The 21,419-nt window shown below is 46.0% G+C and overlaps 1 protein-coding gene across 2 annotated transcripts in view; it reads right to left on the minus strand.

The window, feature by feature from the left end:
- The window catches only part of atp13a2 (ATPase cation transporting 13A2), a 66,785-nt gene that overhangs the window by 43,232 nt on the left and 2,134 nt on the right, over positions 1–21,419 (minus strand). For both annotated transcript variants that reach the window (XR_013549151.1, XM_078425114.1), the window contains exons 2-5: positions 12,288–12,361; positions 7,514–7,681; positions 6,693–6,751; positions 4,563–4,671 (exon numbers count right to left, since the gene is read on the minus strand). Coding sequence is in view for 1 of the 2 variants with exons in the window: in XM_078425114.1 (XP_078281240.1) it covers positions 4,563–4,671; positions 6,693–6,751; positions 7,514–7,681; positions 12,288–12,361 (410 nt within the window). In the remaining variant the exon portion in view is untranslated. The remainder of the gene's footprint in view (positions 1–4,562; positions 4,672–6,692; positions 6,752–7,513; positions 7,682–12,287; positions 12,362–21,419) is intronic.

Below are 21,419 nucleotides of genomic sequence, written 5' to 3' on the forward strand. Positions count from 1 at the left end.
CATAAGAGTCAGGACGTCGTGATGCAGTTCTATAGGACTGGTCAGACCGCATTTGGAGGTATACAAAATTATGAGAGGAATAGATAGGGTAGACAGTCAGAACCTTTTTTCCAGGATGGAAATGTCCAACACTAGAGGGCACAGCTATAAGGTGAGAGGGGGAAGGTTTAATGGTGATGTGCGGGGCAAGTTTTTATTTTTACAGAGTGGTGGGGACCGGGCACACATCGCAGGGGTGGTGGTGAAGGCAGATACGATAGACACGTTTACGAGGCTTTTAGATGGGCACATGGAAGCGTAAGGAACTAAGGGATATGGATCATGTGCAGGCAGATGAGATGTTCAACTTGGCATCATGTTTGGCATATTGTGGGTATTCCTGTGCTGTACTGTTCTATGGTAGACATAAAAAGCTGGAGTAACTCAGCAGGTCAGGCAGCATCTCTGGAGAGAAGGAATGGGTGACGATTCGCGTCGAGACTCTTCTGAAGACGGGTCTCGACCCGAAACGTCAAGTCAAGTTTATTTGTCACATTCACACACACGATGTGCAGTGAAATGAAAGTGGCAATGCCTGCAGATTGTGCACAAAAAAGAATTACAGTTACAGCATATAAATAAAGTTAATAAGTTAATATAGAGAAGACAAAATGTAGTCCCTGGAGTTATAAAAGTTAACAGTCCTGATGGCCTGTGGGAAGAAACTCCGTCTCATCCTCTCCGTTTTCACAGCGTGACAGCGGAGGCGTTTGCCTGACCGTAGCAGCTGGAACAGTCCGTTACTGGGGTGGCAGGGGTCCCTCATGATCTTGCTTGTTCTGGATCTGCACCTCCTGATGTATAGGTCCTGCAGGGGGGCGAGTGTAGTTCCCATGGTACATTTTGCCGAACGCACTACTCTCTGCAGGGCCATCCTGTCCTAGGCAGAGCTGTTCCCAAACCAGACTGTAATGTTGCCGGACAGGATGCTCTCTACAGCCCCAGAGTAGAAGCAATGAAGGATCCCCAGAGACACTCTGAATTTCCTCAGCTGTCTAAGGTGGTAAAGGCGCTGCTTTGCCTTACCCACCAGTGCGGCAATGTGCGTTGCCCATGTCAGATCCTCTGTAATGTGGACTCCCAAGTATTTAAAACTGCTCACCCTATCCACAGTAGACCTATTTATCTCCAGTGGCGTGTACGTCCTTGGATGTTTAGCCCTTCTAAAGTCCACAATCAGCTCCTTAGTTTTAGTGAGATTCAAGAGGAGGCTGTTGTCCTGACACCAGAGTGCCAGATCAGCCACCTCCTCCCGGTAGGCCTTCTCATCATTGTTGGAGATCCGGCCCACCACCACAGTGTCATCAGCAAACTTGATGATGGAGTTTGAGCTGAACCTGGCCCCACAATCATGTGTATACAGGGAGTACAGTAGGGGGCTAAGGACGCAACCCTGGGGGGATCCTATGTTCAGGGTGAGGGAACTAGATGTGTGTTCCCCATCCTGACCACTTGAGGCCTGGCGGTGAGAAAGTCCAGGACCCAGGCACACAGAGGGGTGCTAAGCCCCAGTTCCAGCAGCTTCTCAGCCAGTCTGCTGGGGACTATTGTGTTAAAAGCTGAACTAAAGTCAATGAACAGCATCCTCACATAGCCCCCCTGGCTGTCCAGATGAGAGAGAGCGGTGTGCAGAACCTGGGAGACCGCATCATCCGTGGACCTCCTCTCACCCATTCCTTCTCTCCAGAGATGCTGCCTGACCCGCTGAGTTACTCCAGCTTTTTGTGTCTACCTTCGATTTAAACCAGCGTCTGCAGTTTTCTTTCCCACACTGTATTGTTCTATGGCCTTCTTAGGCAGCGCCTTGGGATCAAGGATGACCTGCTTCCACGGCAGTTTTGTGGGTTTCTTAGGTGGCTAACGAGACCAGTATTGGAACTGCAGACTCTTCCAACAGATGGGAGATGCCCCGACCCACCCTGTCAGAACAACTGCAGGTTATTTGCTGCATGTACATTTTTAAAAGATGCAGTTTGGTTCTGTTAATCAATACAAAGCTGGCATCTCATAATCAGATGGTGGTGATGGTGTTTCATAGAGGACTGTGATTGTTCCTCATGTAGGCAAATTGGCCACACTAAGCATTTTCATCGAAGATATAAGGTGAGATTGAGTTCCCCATCTGCAATGAGCTTGGAATAATCACTGACCAGGATATTCACATTAATACTTTAGCAGCCAAAGCTGGTCAGAGGCCAAGCACTCTGCAGAGAGCGCTTGCTTCAGAACTCCCAAAAGATCCTTCACGGAGCACAAGTCTCAAGTGCAACGAGATACACTCCATCTGCCTGCATCAGTGCGATGCCAACACAACGTTCATCAATCGTCCGACCGCAAGACCTGGCAGACCACGAGCTGTACGCGGCAGCCGCTGAGCCGGTCCACGCTCGAAGCCCCCAGCGACCCGCAGCCTGGAACCAAGGAAGCTGGCCGGGCAGCCATTGGTCGTCCCCCAAAGATCAGAAACCGGGAGGATGGAGGCAGCGACAACAGACAGGACAGGAGTGGAGCAAGGCCGCTGGGAGAGGACCTATCTGGGAGCAAGGCCGCTGGGAGAGGACCTATCTGGGAGCAAGGCCACTGGGAGAGGACGTATCTACCAACCTACCTACCACTCCTTCAGGTTCAGTTGCAGGAGCCCCCCCCCCGGGGCACAAAGGTGGACGGGGGAGGAGAGGACATCGGTTGTCGGTCGAGCAAGGATGGCGATGGCTGGAAGTCCGCAGCAGCCTAGGGCCATGCCTGAATCGGGCTCCACTCATAACAACGGGAGCGTGGACTGGGCTTGGAAAATGGCGGCCAAACACGGCGCCTCTTGCATGTGGGCTCAGCAGACTTTCTGTACATTTGCTAATCGGGGATGGTATGGCAATACTCTACTGGACTGTTTGTAAAAGGATTTCACCGCGCATTTGCACTTTGCGCATGACAATAAAGGACCATTGAACCATTCGGAACAATGCAGTTGTCTTGAGTGACTGACCGTGCAGCGGCTTAAACATTAACACAACAGCACCAGCAAGCTCCACCACCCACAGCGAGGTTCTGCCAGGTTTTTATATCTACTTAGATGGAAACTGATACAGTGTAATCATTTTATTTTTCTGCCATTTCCATACAGGGACTCCTCAGCTTACGATGCTTCGACTTGCGATAGTTCGACTGTGCGACGGTGCAGACGGCAGTGACCCGTAGCGAGCCGCCGCTCGCTTCCGGCCACGTGATCGCGCGTATTACAGTGCATTTCGACTTACAATACTTTCGGTTTCCGATGGGTTTCTCGGAACGGAACCCCATCGGAAGCTGAGGAGCACCTGGTACTTTAAATGAAAAATTCTCCTGTCACGGTCTAAGACATTTGTCCTGGCAGTCCTTTTCTTTTCTTGCAGCTTTACAGAAGTTGTGCTGGTGCTGTAGTTTATTTTAATATTCTAACTTCCACTTTTGAAAAAATCAGATATAATGTTTTTTCTATTTCCCATCCATCTCTGAATGCTGAATCTGAGGTCATTTATTTGATTGGGCCAGAGAGTGCTGGGAGCAGGAATGACTGAAGAAGGGTCTCGACCCGAAACATCAGCCAATCCTTCTCTCCGGAGATGTTGCCTGTCCCGCTGAGTTGCTCCAGCAGTTTGTGTCTAACTTCAGTATAAACCAGCATCTGCGTTTCCTTCTTACACATGGCACATCATACATAGATATGCTTTACTTCCTCTTGAACACATGGGAGCAGAAAAGTGTCACAAGACTGTTGCCAGGACTGGCAGGCCTGAGATATGAGGGGAGACTGAATAAGTTTAGAGATACAGCGCGGAAACAGGCCTTTCGGCCCACCAAGTCCGCGCCTACCAGCGATCCCCGCACACTAAACACTATCCTACACCCACTAGGGACAATTTACAATTATACCAATCCAATTACCTTACAAATCTGCACGTCTTTGGAGTGCGGGACCGAAAATCTCGGAGAAAACCCACGCGGTCATGGGTAGAACGTACAAACTCCGTACAGACCGCACCCCTGGTCGGGATCGAACCAGAGTCTCCGGCATTGTAAGTACTGTTAGGCAACGTCACTACCACTGCACCACCCTGCCGTCCCATGGAGCCTTGGAGGCAGAAGGGTGACCTTAGAGGTTTATAAAATCATGGGGAACGTAGATAAGGTCATGTGTCGGCAGGAACTGCAGATGTTGGTTTACACCGAAGATAGACACAAAGTGCTGGAGTAACTCAGCGAGACAGGCAGCATCTCTGGAGAGAAGGAACGGCGACATTTCGGGTCGAGTCCCTTCTTCAAACCAGAGCTGTATTTTTCCTGAGTAGGGAGGTGGGCATATGGATAGAACAGTCAGAGGAAGTAGTTGAGGAAAGGTTTAGAGGGATAAAGGCCAAACTCAAGCAAATGGGGCTAACTCAGCAAGCCACCTTGGTCAGCATGGATGGGTTGGGCCAAAGGGCCTATTTCAGCAGTGACTCTCTGGTTATGCAGTTGGTAATACAACAGGGTGGCTGATCTCTTACCTCCTCCTGTTTCTGTAGTTGCAATGTATCTTTCCAATCATCTTCAAGTACTCCTATGGCCAATGTAATTTGCATATCTTCGCCACTAGATTCCGTTGACGGTGCAAACCTTTAAAATGGAGGAGCAGAAAAGGAAGAGCATTAAACCGTGAGCTGGCACACCTGCTAAGAATTAAATTTAACCCAATATGAACAAGTGTTTAGGCCGTGGATATAGAAGTTGGCAGCTACAAAACTGCAGCTTTCTGTGGTGGCATTAGAACTGTGCAACCCACCTGCCCACACATCCCACCTGCCCACACATCCCACCTGCCCACACATCCCACCTGCTCACACATCCCACCTGCCCACACATCCCACCTGCCCACACATCCCACCTGCCCACACATCCCACCTGCCCACACATCCCACCTGCCCACACATCCCACCTGCCCACACATCCCACCTGCCCACACATCCCACCTGCCCACACATCCCACCTGCCCACACATCCCACCTGCCCACACATCCCACCTGCCCACACATCCCACCTGCCCACACATCCCACCTGCCCACACATCCCACCTGCCCACACATCCCTGCTCGAATAAGAGTGGGACTGGACCAGTGACATCGAAGTCTTTATGGGCGGCACGGTGGCACAGCGGTAGAGTTGCTGCCTTACAGCGAATGCAGCGCCGGAGACTCAGGTTCGATCCCGACTACGGGCGCCGTCTGTACGGAGTTTGTACGTTCTCCCCGTGACCTGCGTGGGTTTTCTCCGAGATCTTCGGTTTCCTCCCACACTCCAAAGACGTACAGGTATGTAGGTTAATTGGCTGGGCAAAATGGTTTTTTTTAAATGTCCCTAGTGGGTGTAGGAGAGTGTTAGTGTGCGGGGATCACTGGGCGGCGCGGACCCGGTGGGCCGAAGGGCCTGTTTCTGCGCTGTATCTTTAAATCTAAAAAAAATCTTTAATGCAACCTGGCAGAGGAATGACCACACTTTTCACAAACTGTATTAATGTCTGAAAGCAACCTACTGATGGTTCACAAAGCTCAACTTCGATAAGTTTCCCAAACTAATCCAAAGACGTACTCCAAAGAGTTTGTAGGTTAATTGGCTTTGGTAAAATTGTAAATTGGCCCTAGTGTGTATAGGGTAGTGTTGATATGTGGGGATCGCTGGTCGACACAGACTCAGTGGACCAAAGGGCCTGTTTCCACGTTGTATCTCTAAACTAAACTAATGGCAGAAGGCACAGCCCTGGCTAATTCCAAATCAGTATACCTCAATCAGCCTGGAATGAGGGAATTCTTTTTTTAATCATGCAGAGGTGCTGAGTGTTAGAAAGTCAACTGGGCTCATGTTGAAAGGCAAGCCAATGAGAGAATAGGAGCTGGCTCAATACATTAACCTGCAGCCATCATAAACCATACATTGTGAATTTTCTAGCCAGCTTCAAAGTTAACACCATTACAGGATTCTTTCTTGATTGCTCGTCAAATCTGCCCGTTGAACCGAGTAACCATTTCTCATTTCTAGGCGTAAGGAAATTAATTAGTTTAACATGGAAAACATCAAAATAAAGGCTATTTTTAACCTTCCTTGTCTTCTTTTTTAGTTTAGTTTAGAGATACAGCACGGAAACAGGCCTATCGTCCCACCAAGTCCGCACCGACCAGCGATCCCCACACATCAATACTATCCTACACACACTAGGGAAATTTACACAGACAACCAAGCCAGTTAACCTACATACCTGCACGTCTTTGGAGTGTGGGAGGACACTGAAGATCTCAGAGAAAACCCACGCAGGTCTCGGGGAGAACGTACAAACAAACGTAGACAGCACCCGTAGTCGGGATCGAACCCAGGAATCCGGCACTGTAAGGCAGCAACTGTACTGTACAGTTCTGCACTTTCCAAAGTTAGCAATCAAGAATAGAAATCCCGATGAACATTGTGTTACAGGTACTTCTAGTGTCAGGTTCAGATTGCAAGCAAAAAAAAGTAATGTCTCCAGATGCTTAAATAATCCATTCAAAAATCCACTGAACACAGAGATAAAACTGAGACTGCTTGTGACAATTCCACTGCCAGCCATGGCTCAGACATAGTAAGTCAACAGTAATTGTAGAGCAACTAACCAGTCATCCTCAATCTCCTCCGTCCGCACTCTCTCGACAAATCGCTGCTTAAATGAATCCTGCAAGAAAATGGATTGAACCATTAGTCTCTGATATTTTGATCTTTAGAACTTTAGTTTATAGTTTGGAGATACAGCATGGAAACAGGCCCACCGAATACACACTGTTCATCGATCACCCAAAATTATTCTACTTTCGCACACACACACTATAAATTAGGGGCAATTTACAGAAGCCAATTAACCTACAAACCCACACATCTTTGGGATGTGGGAGGTAACCAGATCACCCGGAGAAGGTCACAGGACAAACTCTGTACTCAGAATGTACAAACGCTACACACACACAGCACAGCGGTCAGGATTTAACCCAGATCATAAGAGATAGGAGTAGAATTCAGCCGTTCGGCCCATCAAGTCTACTCCACCATCAGCTTTGAGCTGAGCAGCCATCCTGTCAATGAGGTTTAGCAGAAAACATAATAACATTTCACTGAATAACTGCCCTGAATGACAGATGCTACATTAAAACAGTAACCATTCAATTTACTTTAAAAAAAACTACTGGAAGAACTTAGTGGGTCGAGCAGCATCAGTGGAAGCAAAAGATCGGTTGACAAAGGGTCTTGACCCGAGACGGCAACCATCCATTTGCTTCCACGGATACTGCTTGACTGAGTTCTTCCATCATTTTATTTTTTGCTCCACATTCTCATATCGGCAGTCGCTGGTATCAGCACACAGTTGCTATTGTGTTAAGAACGCATCGACTGATCATCAAGCATCATTATCCCGTGTCAAGGACTGATTTTTTTTCCTTACCTTGATTATAACCCAATCCGATTGACTCAGATGACAGGGGTGGCACTTAAAAAGCACTTCCAGCACTGGCTTCCAGTAAAAAAATAGCCACAGTATTCCCAATGTTAGTACAGTAAGAATATGGCAGAGAATTACTCGCCATCTCACTTGCTTGTATCCGGTCACCTCCTGCACAGAGAATACATCAGCATTAGCTCCATATAGTAGGTTATCTACAGTCAAAGAACCCGACAAACCTAATTAGGAGACTTTAAAAAAAAATATATATATATTTTATTTTTAATATATCAAAACATACTTTATTCAAGTAATAAATATTTACAAAACATCTTCTTTTCAACAACCCCATCCGACATTTCCGGAGGTTACACGTTCAATACAAATATTCATTTCCAAATTTACACAGAATCCCTTATTTGGAGGGGCGTCTGTCTCCACCACACCCTGCCCCCCCATGTCCAGCGGCGGAAGGACCCTAGACTGTGGTCCTCCCCCACAGAGCCTTGGCGTTGGCTGCACCAAGCTGACGTGGCTCAACGCACTGGTTCTCGACGGGGCTGTGGAGCTAACAAACCGGTCACTACATCGTGCTGATAGAACAAAGGACTCCGGTAAGAGCGAGGGCGGGGGGCTCTGTATCGACATCAACAATGACTGGTGCACCACCCACTCCGCAATAGAGAGCTACTGTTCCCCAGACCTGCAGTACCTACTGCTTAAATGTAGGCCGTTCTATCTGCCTCGGGAGTTTACTGTGGTCATCATCATGGCTGCATACATTCCCCCACAGTCTAATGCTAACCTAGCGCTAGCACAGCTGCACTCGGCCATCAGCAAGCAGCAGGATGCCCACCCCGACGGTGCCTTCATTGTTGCCGGGGACTTTAATCAGGTCGCCCTACGAGCCGCGCTCCGCAAATTCCACCAGCATGAGCAGTGCCCTACCAGGGGCTCAAACACGCTGGATAAAGTGTACACCAACGTAAAGGACGCCTACAGAGCTCTCCCGTGCCCACCTCTGGGACAATCCGATCACCTCCCACTGTTTCTACTGCCCGCATACAAACCCCTCATCCGCAAGACCAAACCTGCAATTAAGGACCCGAGGATGCCACCCTACAACTCCAGGACTGCTTTGATCGCACCGACTGGGACCTGTTTGCACAACAGGTGACCTGTGGTTCAGAGGTTGACTTGGAGGAGTACACACCCACTGTGCTCTCCTACATCAACTGCTGTGTGGAGAATGTCACAGTGACCAAGGAAACAAAGATGTTCCCAAACCGGAAACCGTGGATGAATAAGGAGGTGCAGAACCTGTTGAGGGCACGCAACAATGCCTTTAAATCTGGTGACACTTCAGCATACAGTGTGCCAGGTCAAACCTGAACAAAGACACCCACAGGCAACGGGTGGAAGACCACTTCAACACCACGGACACCAGAGCATGTGGCAGGGTGTCAGGGACATCACTGGCTACAAGAGCAGCCCTGCCTGCCCCCCACAGCGATGTCACACTAACCAACGAGCTTAACGCCTTCTTTGCCCGCTTTGAAACTGACAACACCACCGTGAGTGGAAGAACCCCAGCCAAGGCGGAGGGACAGGTCTTAACATTGAGCACACAGGAAGTACAACGCGCTCTGCGAAGGGTCAACCCACGCAAGGCTGCAGGCCCGGATGGAGTTCAAGGAAAGGTACTTAGGGACTGTGCTGAACAGCTGGCTGAGGTATTCACCAGGATCTTTAACCTGTCGTTATCTCTGGCTACGGTCCCCAAGTGCCAGAAGTCAGCTACCATAGTGCAGGTGCCGAAAAAAACAAAGATCACCAACCTGAACGACTACCGTCCGGTTGCCCTAACTCCTATAATCATGAAGTGCTTTGAAAGGCTGGTCCTCTCACACATCAAATCCAGCATCCCTGACTCACTTGTCTTGCATCAATTCACATACATGGCAAATAGATCCACAGAGAAAGCCATCTCTCTGGCTCTTCAGTGTCCTGGCTCACCTGGAGAGACAGGTGAGGATGCTATTCATAGACTATAGCTCTGCCTTCAACACGGTCATCCCTACCAAGCTCATCACCAAACTCCACCAGCTAGGCCTCAGCTCGTCGTTATGCGACTGGATCCTGGACTTCCTGCTGGAGCGACCGCAGGCAGTGAGAATGGGCCCACACCTGTCCTCCAGTATCACCCTGAGTACCGGCACACCACAGGGCTGTGTTCTGAGCCCCATGCTCTACTCCCTCTTCACACACGACTGTGTTCCTGCATTCGACACCAACACCATTGTCAAGTTTGCAGACGACACAACGGTGATCGGGCTGATCACCAACGGTGATGAAACAAAATCACAGAGCGGAGGTGCAGAACCTGGCGGACTGGTGCTCAGATAACAACCTGTCCCTAAACACTTCCAAGACCAAGTAGCTGATCATCAACTTCCGAAGGTCACATAATGGGGAATACGCTCTGATCTTTATCAACGGGGACAGTGTGGAGAGAGTGTCCAGCTTCAAGTTTCTGGGCACTTACATTTCGGAGGACCTAACATGGTCCAATAACACTGCTGCGCTGGTCAAGAAGGCACAGCAACGACTGTTCTACCTGAGAACACTGAAAAAGTCTGGTCTGCCCCAACAGCTGCTGACGACTTTCTACTTCTGCACCATAGAGGGCATCCTAACGCATGGCATCCCTGCGTGGTATCTCAGCTGCACGGAGGCAGAGAGGAAAGCTCTTCAGTGGGTACTCTAACAGAGCTTAGAAGATTATCGGGACACAGCTACCAGTCTTGGAGGGCATCTACAATACGCGATGCCTCAGGAAAGCCACCAGCATTCATAAAGACTCCACACACCCCTGCAATAGTCTGTTCGAACTTCTACCATCTGGCAGACGCTACAAGGCCTTCTACGCCCGCACCTCCAGACTCAGGAACAGCTTCATCCCCAGGGCCATAGCTGCTCTGAACCAGTCCTGCTGAGCTGGATGGTCACAACGCACACCGACCAGGCACAGACCTATTTGCACTTTATTCTGTTTTAACTGTTTCTAATTTTGTTTCTCTGGGTTGTCTAAATTTCTGTTGATTAGCTAATTAATTTATTGCATCATATGGAAGTTGCATTCCCAATCTCGTTGTACCCCTGTACAATGACAATAAAGATATATTGTATTGTAGTGTACTACACTTTGCTGAATGATCACTGCAAAATACCTACATGAAAACTATGAAAATTAGCAATATCCAAATTTTACATACAGTATATCCAAAACCCAAGGCAATTATGCTATCAAAAGATAGACACAAAATGCTGGAGTAACTCTTCAGTCTGAAGAAGGGTTGCGACCCGAGACGTCACCTATTCCTTCTCTCCAGAGATGCTGCCAGTCCCCGAGTTACTCCAGCTTTTTTTGTGTCTATCTTCGGTATAAACCAGCATCTGCAGTCCCTTCCGACACATTTTATATGCTATCAAAAGGCCATTTCGGGATCCTATAAACTTTTAAATTCTGCTGCTTATAAATTCTCCGCATAAACAAGGCCAAGGAACATTTTTCTGTTCAAAACAAGATTGTATGCGTCAACTCATTTGAGTTTACAGCCTCACGAAAAGCCTTTGCAGAAAGACTTATTCAACCCATTTGATATCTCCAAGCAGAGAGAAATAATGTAAAGCGTGATCTGATCCTCCTACTCTACCAAGTCAAGTCACGTCCAGTTTATTTGTCACACACATATACAAGATGTGCAGTGAAATGAAAGTGGCAACGCCTGCGGATTGTGCTAAACTACAAAACACAATAGAAAAAAAAAATTTAACACAAAAAATAAATTAATCCAGTAAATTAAATGAGTCCCTGGTGATATGAGAGTTAACAGTCCTGATGGCCTGTGGGAAGAAACTCCGTCTCATCCTCTCTGTTTTCACAGCGTGACAGCAGAGGCGTTTGCCTGACCGTAGCAGCTGGAACAGTCCGTTGCTGGGGTGGTAGGGGTCCCCCATAATGTTGCTGGCTCTGGATCTGCACCTCCTGATGTATAGGTCCTGCAGGGGGGCGAGTGTAGTTCCCATAGTGCGTTCAGCCGAACGCACTACTCTCCGCAGAGCCTTCCTGTCCTGGGCAGAGCTGTTCCCAAACCAGATTGTGATGTTGCCGGACAAGATGTTTTCTACAGCCCCACAGTAGAAGCACTGAAGGATCCTCAGAGAGACTCTGAATTTCCTCAACTGTCTGAGGTGGTAAAGGCGCTGCCTTGCCTTACTCACCAGTGCGGCAATGTGTGTTGTCCATGTCAGATCCTCTGTGATGTGGACTCCCAGGTATTTAAAGCTGCTCACCCTATCCACAGTAATCCCATTTAACTCCAGTGGCGTGTACGTCCTCGGATGTTGAGCCCTTCTAAAGACTACAATCAGCTCCTTAGTTTTTGTGACATTCAGGAGGAGGCTGTTGTCCTGACACCAGGCTGCTGTACCCCCGGATAAATACATTTGAGGTGAGGAAAGGGAACAAACAAGCTCAGTTTTCAAACGTCCATCTCCACAATATCTTTTGGAGATCGGAAAGGAGCAGTTTTAATCGCTTTGTGACCTAGACCATAGTAAAATACAAGTGGAACAGGCTATACCAGAAGGTTTGTGGCAGAGGAGGGAATATGAAATACATTTTTTTTTTTTTTAAAGAATTAAATATTCAACATTTGTAATTTCTGACAAAATTGAACATCAGCTACTTCTTAGCCACCCCTCCATACATTACCATGGGGCCTGTGGTGCCAGAGTGGCGGACAGTGCCGTAACCCGAAGGCTGGCTCTTCAGCAGCTTACTGCTATCTGTGAAAGAGCAGAGAATTATTTTAGCAGATACTAAAATACAAAAACAATATACTCAAAATCCTGGGAAACTGAAATAGGGCAGGAAATACCGGCAAAGTGATCGGGGATCCTCTAAGAGACGCAGAGTTAAAATGTCAGATTGATGACCTTTCGTCAGAGCTAATTACGTCAATCTATTACCTTCCCCAGTGTGTGTGGAACAGCAATGTGGTATTGACGGTAGACACTAACTCAATCCATCAGGCAACTTTCCTGGAACCTTTCTGAAAGATTCTGACTGGGAACGTCGTGTCGACTATCCATGTTCTCCAGGGATGCTTCCTGACCCGCTGAGTTACCACAGCACTTTATGTCTATCTTTGGCATAAACCAGCATCCACAGGTTTATTATTGTCAGGTTACCGAGATACAGTGAAATGTTTTGTTTGCGCGCTATCCAGTCAAAATCATATCGTACACGAGTACAATCAAGCTATAAACAAGTCCAACAGGTAGAGCAAGATGAAAATACAACACCAGAGTGCAGAATATTGTGTTACAGCATGATAGCATTACAGTTATTGAAAAACAGTGGAGGATCCACAATGACGAAGGTTTGTAGATCAGGACTACTCTGTATTATACACGAGGATAATTCACAAGTCTGATAACAGCGGGGAAGAAAGTCCTGAATCTGGTGTCCTAAATGTACTTTCATGCTTTTGTATCTTCCATCCCAGTGGAAGAGGGGAAGCGGGAATGACTGGGGTGAAAACGAACATTGTTTACGTTGGCTGCTTTCCCAAGGCAGCATCAAGTGAAGATGGAGGCGATGGTGGGGAGAATAGACCACGTGTGATCTCTTGCAGGTTTGGCCACAGTTGTTACCAAACCAAGCTGTGATGCAACCCAACAGTTTACTTTCCACAGTGCATCTGTAAACGTTGGCAAGAGTCATTGGAGACATGCGTTACTTCCTTCATCTTTTGAGGAAGTGGAAGTGTTGGTGAGCTTTTTTGGCTGGTCACAGGCCCGGGGGCATGTTTCCGCGCTGTATCTATTATTATCTCTAAACTAAACAAAACATTGCTCTTGTGAATGAACATAACTTGCATTCCTAACCCCAATTCTTCAAATAAATTGGCTCGCTTTCACTGGTGTGCACTAGTAATGAAAAATATCGCTCGAGCCAAAGCTTTAATTAATCATTGATCCCAATAGCATTAAGAAAATATACCGCAATGCAATTCGGCGGTAAAATGGGAGGAAAGAATTTGGTTATCCATTAGTTAGAATTGTCAGTAGACACAAAATGCTGGAGTAACTCAATGGGACAGGCAGCATCTCTGGAGACAAGGAATGGGTGACATTTCGGGTCGAGACCCTTCTTCAATCTGAAGAAGAGTCTCGACCCGAAACGTCACCCATTGAGAAGGGTCTCAACCCGAAACGTCACCCATTCCTTCTCTCCAGAGATGCTGCCTGTCCCGCTGAGTTACTCCAGCATTTTATGTCTACCTTCGATTTAAACCAGCATCTGCAGTTCTTTCCTACACAGTTCAAATTGTCAGCCAGAAATGTCAATGAAGGTTTGGAGAACAAATGAATCCTAGTTAAGAATGAATTTAGAGCAGAAATATCTTTTGTTCCTGACATGAGAAAGCTTTCTGTGTCAGTCGTAAATATCAAACAGAGAGGAAACAGCAGAACTTACATAACAGCCAAGACCTGGAGTAACCCAAAATGCCCACCACTACTTTTACATTGTGACGGAATTCCACGTGCTTTATTCATGGTGCGGTTGCAAGCAGATTTGCTCTGTATGGATAAAAACCCATCTGGCTCACCACTGTTATTCGGAGGAAGGAATCAGCCATCCTTACCCAGTCAAGCTTTTATGCAATTTCAGAACCTGGGCAGCATGGTGGCACAGCGGTAGATTTGCTGCCTTAGAGCGCCAGAGACCCAGGTTTAACCCTGACTACGGGTGCTGTCTGTACGGAGTTTGTACGTTCTCCCCGTGACCTGCGTGGGTTTTCTCCGGGATCTCCCGTTTCCTCCCACACTCCAAAGACGTGCAGGTTTGCAGGTTAATTGGCTTTGTATAATTGTAAATTGACCAGAGTGTGTGTAGGATAGTGTAAAGTGTGCGGGGATCGCTGTATCTCTGCACTGTATCTCTAAGCTAAACTAAACGGGTAGGAATTCGGGATGAGCAACAGATGCTGCCCTTCCCAACAACACCCAGATCCAAAAAGACAAATTAAATAATAAAACCATTGGAATTGATTGAGATGGCAAAGAAAACCTAACAGGACAACCACTGGATTTAATCACCACCACATCTTTGCCAAAGTCTGTTCCTTAAAAGCTACTCCCACACACTGGTTTTACCATATTACTACCAGTCATTACACGGCATTTCTGTCTCAAAAACTTACATTGGGCCTTAAAGGAGAAAATAGCTTGAGTTTAGGAAATCTTTATTCCAATCCCTTGGTCGGTCTTATATCATTCCATAACAAGGCTGGCTGTTGTATATGTTTTCTAAAATGGTTTAGCAACCCATTCAGTTGAAAGGGGCTTAGAAATGGGCAGTAAATGCTGGCCTCGGCAAGGCAGCCCACATTCCATGAATAAGTAAATAAATAAAATATTGAAGGGATTTCAGGGACATGGAGCGAGTCAGCAGATCCCAGAATTACAAGGGAACGGGATGTAATTAAATATAGTTTATTCAGTGTTTGTGTAACCAAAATTATATTAAATAAAATGGCAAGAATTCCAAGCCAGTAATTGCATAAATAAATAGCCATAAAATCCTACAGCACAGAAACAGGCCTTTGAACCCACCTTGTCCATGCCAACCAATGGCATACTGAGCTAGTCCCACATGCCCACATTTGGCCCATAGCCCTTTAAACCCTTCCTATCCTTATATCTGTCCAAATTTCTCTTACAAGTTGCATCTGCTTGTATAAAGTCATTTATTTAGTCAATGTTCTTGCAACTGCATAGTTCTGTTATTTCCTGTGGTAATCATTCTGGTAAGGAATACTGTGCACCATTCCAACACAGCTCTTCTCGCCGATACGTCTGTTTAAAACTGGCTTAATTTAAATTTGGCCCTTCCAATTCATTTCAACTTGAGAGTTTTGCACCTCATCTCCGTCTGCCTCTTTATACACTACCCGGCAATTTTGTTTCCTGGGGGAATTTCTCATTCCAAGCTTCTGCGTGATCTGCAAAATGAAATTCTAATTCAATCCGAGCTCCCAATTTGTGCATTGTGCAAAGTCACATTTCACAATTCTCATGACACCGAAACAAAATCACCAGAGTGTCATGAGATCAGTTCTGAAATTTTTTTAAAAACGATCAATTCTCAGGAAACAGCCCTCTGCAAACACCAGAAATAATTGCCCTCACGAAAAAAGTTGGGGAGGAAATCTGAGAAGACTTTCCAAAATGATAAGCAGGAATGGAGAAAATGCATGGGGCATTCAGAGTACAACTTTGGTTAATTTGCAGATAGACACAAAATGCTGGAGTAACTCTGCGGGTCAGGCAGCATCTCTGGAGAGAAGGAATGGGTGACGTTTCGGGTCGAGACCCTTCCTCAGACTTTCGATGTAAACCAGCATCTGCACTCCCTTCCCACACATTTCGCAATGTCACATATTTGGTTAATTCGTCATATATTTGGCAATTCCTGGCTCATGTGCGATCTCTGTCTGTACAAACTAGCGATTGAGAGACCGGCAGCAGGGATTTTCCAGCAGCTCCAGGCATTTTCTGCTGTCTGGGAACTTGGTTCGTGACTACGTTTCTGACTTGTAAACCATCCGGATTAGGAACAGTCCACAGAAACAAAACCCTATGTAACCTGTGGATGTTTTTGTTTTTTTACAATAGGTGCAGGAGTAGACCATTCGGCCCTTCGAGCCAGCACCGCCATTCAATGTGATCATGGCAGATCATTCTCAATCAGTACCCCGTTCCTGCCTTCTCCCCATACCCCCTGACTCCGCTATCCTTAAGAGCTCTATCTAGCTCTCTCTTGAATGCATTCTGAGAATTGGCCTTCACTGCCTTCTGAGGCAGAGAATTCCACAGATTTACAACTCACTAGGGCCCTGTTTCCAGTAATGGGAGAGTCTAGAACCAGAGGGAACAGCCTCAGAATAAACAGACATTCCTTTAGAAAGGAGATGAGGAGGAATTTCTTTAGCCAGAGGGTGATGAATCTGTGGAATTCATTGCAAGAGATGACGGTGGAGACCAAGTCATTGGGTATTTTTAAAGTGGCGATGGATAGGTTTTTGAATAGGAAGGGCATCAAAAGTTACAGGGAGACGGCAGGCGGTGGCGCAGCGGTAGAATTGCTGCCTTACAGCGCCAGAGAGCTGGGTTTGTAATGTTAATCAGCTTGGGTTTGTATACTTGGTATGAGTGTAAATTGTCCCTAATGCGTGTAGGCTAGTGTTAATGTGCGTGGATCGCTGGTCGGTAGAGTTGGTGGGCCAAAGAGCCTGTTTCCGCGCTGTAACTCTAAACTGAACGAAACAAAGCAGAATTTCTATCATTTGTGCATTCACGATGCAAAAACAAAGGTATCATTGCCAACCAAACGCCATCACTTGGATAAACACAAAATGCTGGAGCAACTCAGCGGGACAGGCTGGAGAGAAGGAATGGGTGACATTTCGGGGCAAGACCCTTCTTCAAACCATGCCTTTGCACAAGATGTTAAATGCTAAACTATTACCTCGTATTTACAAATAGCAACTGAGGATATCTGGAACTTGAACTTACAGATCCACAATCAAATTCTAATCTGACCGGTGTCAGGGATTTCCTGGCAGCTGCTGGCACTTTCTGCTGTGTTGGAACTTGGCTCATGACCACATTTCTGACTAGCAAATGGTCTGGGTTACAAACTGTTCACAGCACAGATCCCTGCTGTAATCAAACCCTTTTTTGATTGCTAATGTCTCAGCAAACAGAATAGTGACAGTTGAAGATGGACACAAAAAGCTGGAGTAACTCAGCGGGTCAGACAGCATCTCTGGAGAAAAGGAATGGGTGACGTTTTGGGCCGAGACCCTTCTTCAGATAGTTGAAAATGTGCCTTCTTTTAATTTCCATGAAATCACAAGGTGTCTATCTGATTAATCTATCAATCCATCTGATTAACACTGCCCTCCTGGTTAATTTGACTATACGCATCATTGTCACCTTGCCCTCTGCCAACTATGAACCATTCTATATTTCCTTGACCATCATCTGCTTTGATCTGTTGTTTTCACACCTTACCGCTCCATATCTCTGGTCTCACTCTCCCCTGACTCTCGGTCTGAAGAAGGGTCTCAGCCTGAAACATCCCCCATTCCTTCTCTCTAGAGTCACTCCAGCATTTTGCACTTATCTTTTCTGTAAACCAGCATCTCCAGTTCCTTCGTACACAGGTGTCTATCTTACCCAGACTGTGCAAAATATTAACCAATGCAGGGAACAAGCTTCCTTTATTCTGGCAACCCTGCCATGGAGAATCAGTGGCAAAAGTAAAACAAAACAAGCCTCCCTATTTTAAACTGTACCACATGTGCCGTGAATATCCCCCAGCAATTTTCATCATGCTGCAGCTGGTTTGGTGTCTAAACATTTTCTTGGAACTGCCTTTATCAAAGTTGCACAAAGACCAAAGCATGCACTCTGTCCAAATCAATGACAATACTTTACATTTACACTTTAACATGGAAACATCGCCAGATACTTCAGAGAAGTATTATGCAAAATGTATCAGGGGCACCAAGGATATACAAGGCCAGATAAAACAAAAATTGCCACAGTAGATTTTAAGTTACTTAAGAGGAAAGAAAGGTATACGGGAGTAAGCAGTTGAGGGAAGAAATTCATGTACAAAGTGCTGGAGTAACACAGTGGGTCAGGAGAAATGGATCAGTGACATTTAGAGTCGGGGTCTTCTTCAGACTGAAGGATCCCACCCAAAATACCACCTATCCACATTCTCCAGAGGATCTGTCTGACCTGCTGACACTTACTATCTGAATTTCCTCCCTAAACTGCTTACTCCAACAAATGTTTCTTCCTCTTAAGTACTTTGTCTCCTTTTTTGGTAAACCAGCATCTGCAGTTCCTTGTATCTAGGGAGGAAATGCAACAGTTTAGGATCTAGGGGGATGAAGTCACATCTGCAAATGTGTATTTAGTCTAGTTTAGTGTAGAGATACAGTGCACAAACAAACCCTTCGGCCCACTGAGTCCACGGCGATCAGCCATCACCCCACACACTAACACTGTCCTACATACACTAGGGACAATTTACAATTATATCAAGCCAATTAACCTGCAAACCTGTATGTCTTTGGAGTGTGGGAGGAAACCCGAAATCCCAGAGAAATCCCACACAGGTCCTGGAGAAAACGTACAAACTCCATACAGACAAGCACCCATAGTGGGGATCGAACCCAGGTCACTGGCGCTGTGAGGCAGCAACTCTACTGCTGCGACACCATGCAGTCCTGCTGTTATAGTGATCAAAATAGTGGACAGGCATTAGGATAGATTTGGAAGGATGCATGAAGTGGTAAAATAATTTCAAAGCATGTGGCAGAGCAAATAATTTTAAAGACCCAAGGATTTATATTTTATAATGCTGTGGGCAAAGCATTGTTATTACGTAGAGCAGATAGACACAAAAAGCTGGAATAACTCAGCAGGACAGGCAGCTTTCTCTCTCTCTGGAGAGAAAGAATGGGTGACGTTTCAGGTAGAGACCCTTCTTCAGACTGGGTTTCGACCCAAAACGTCACCCATTCCTTCTCTCCAGAGATGCTGCCTGTCCCGCTGAGTTACTCCACCTTTTTTTGGCTATCTTCGGTTTAAACCAGCATCTGCAGTTCTTTCTTACACATTATCACAAACAGCATTCAATTGCTCATCTTTATGGATTCCTGATTTCATCGTTATTGTGAATGGGTGTGTGCTTTGGACACCATCCAAGAAACCCATGTCCTCCTTTTCCAAATAGACTGCACAAAAAATGACTTCAGCTTACTCAGGCAACAATTAGCTTCTGGACTGTAAGCCCAGATGTACACTGACTGTATTTATTTGTTTGTGTAGGGAGAAACTTCAGATGCTGGTATAAATCGAAGATAGACACAAAATGCTGGAGTAACTCAGCAGGGCAGGCAGCATCTCTGGAGAGAAGGAATGGGAATGAGAAAGAATGTATTTATTTGGCTGGCTCGGAGATACAGTGCAAATCTGAAATCTAAAAGAAATGTGATATATTGCTAACTTGCAGGAATTGCTCTATGACTCTATAATCGCCTTGATTAAAAGGAGCTGATCTCGTGTTTCTGAGGACCGCATTTTTAGGGAGGAAAAGGACTCACTAATTAAAGTTCCAAACATTTACCCTGCAGTGCATTGACATATTTTTAAACAGCAGTTACAGGATTGATGTAGGAAGCAATCTGTGGAGCTAGTTCAGGGATAAATATTGGCCGGGAGACTGAAGAGACAGGAGGAGGCCATTTGGCCCTTCGAGCCAGCACCACCATTCATTGTGATCATGGCTGATCATCCACAATCAGTAATCTGCGCCTGCCTTCTCCCCATATCCCTTGATTCCGCTAGCCCCTGGAGCTCTATCTAGCTCTCTTTTAAATTCATCCAGCGAATTGGCCTCCACTGTCCTCTGTGGCAGAGAATTCCACAAATTCACAACTCTCTGGGTCAAAAAGTTTCTTCTCACTTCAGTTTTAAATGGCCTCCCCTTTATTCTTAGACTGTGGCCCCTGGATCTGGACTCCCCCAACATTGGGAACATTTTTCCCGCATCTAGCTTGCCCAGTCCTTTTATAATTTTATACGTTATAAGATCCCCTCTCATCCTTCTAAACTCCAGTGATAACAGACATTTTCCTGGATCCATGTCCCCTTTGATCTCTCATTTCTCACACCGTACCCTTCCAAATCTCGTTTACCTCACCCCTGACTCTCAGTCTGAAGGGTCTCGACCCGAAATGTAACCCAATACTTCCATCGAAAGATGCTGCCTGCCCAGCTGAGTTACTCCCGCATTTTGTGTCCATCCTCAGTGATTACAGATGACAGGACTTTGCCAAATACTAAACACGCACAAATAAACTTAAAATATGGAAAATAGTCAAGGGGCATGGCAGGAAGAGAAAGCAGTAGCCAACATTTTTTTGCAGTGAGTACAACCACAAGGCCATTAGTGCTCACTGTTACCATTGGAGTAAGTTGAACAACTTCCAGTGCCTACACGTTGAGGAAACAGTGAAACTGCGGCAGAACTATATTCTGCACGCTGTATCTATCCTTTTGCACTACCTATTGTACTTGACTTTGGTATTATATTTATGGATGCTATTATCTGATTTGATTGAATAGCATGCAAAACAAAACTTTTCACTGTATGTACACGCGACAATAATAATCTTAAACTTAAACAGATTCTTCCACAGGGAAGGAAGTATAGCCATCTGAAAACTATGACCTCTAGGTTCAGGAACAACTTCTTCCTAACAACCTTCAGGCTATCGAACACTGCAAACTCCAACTAACCTTCAATCTACGAACTATCTTAGTTGCACTAGGGATTTTGGGCTTTGCTTCGCACTATATTGAGTTTTTAAATTTATTGTTTTGTTGTTTGTTTATTATGTTATCTATTGAGTACTATGTACACAAACCTGTTGGGCTGTTGCAAGTCAGAATCTTATTGTTCTGTTTCAGTACGTTTGACAATTCAATACTCTTGACTCTTTCCATAAACCCGGCTCCAATAAGAACATGGAAATATGCAAACTTGCAAATCTGCGCAAGGCTTCGAGCCTACCACATGTGCACCAGTTATATGCTACAAAACAGGGCAACAAAGATACTTACAAAGTCACAATAAAGACGGACAATTATAAAATGCCTTTCACACCTAGGGACATCCAAAGGCACTGGTCAGACTGCATTTGGAGTATTGTGAGCAGTTTTGGGCCCCATATCTGAAAAAAAGATGAGCTGG

This window comes from Rhinoraja longicauda, chromosome 30, assembly GCF_053455715.1.
Source record: "Rhinoraja longicauda isolate Sanriku21f chromosome 30, sRhiLon1.1, whole genome shotgun sequence".
Taxonomy (NCBI): Eukaryota; Metazoa; Chordata; class Chondrichthyes; order Rajiformes; family Arhynchobatidae; genus Rhinoraja; species Rhinoraja longicauda.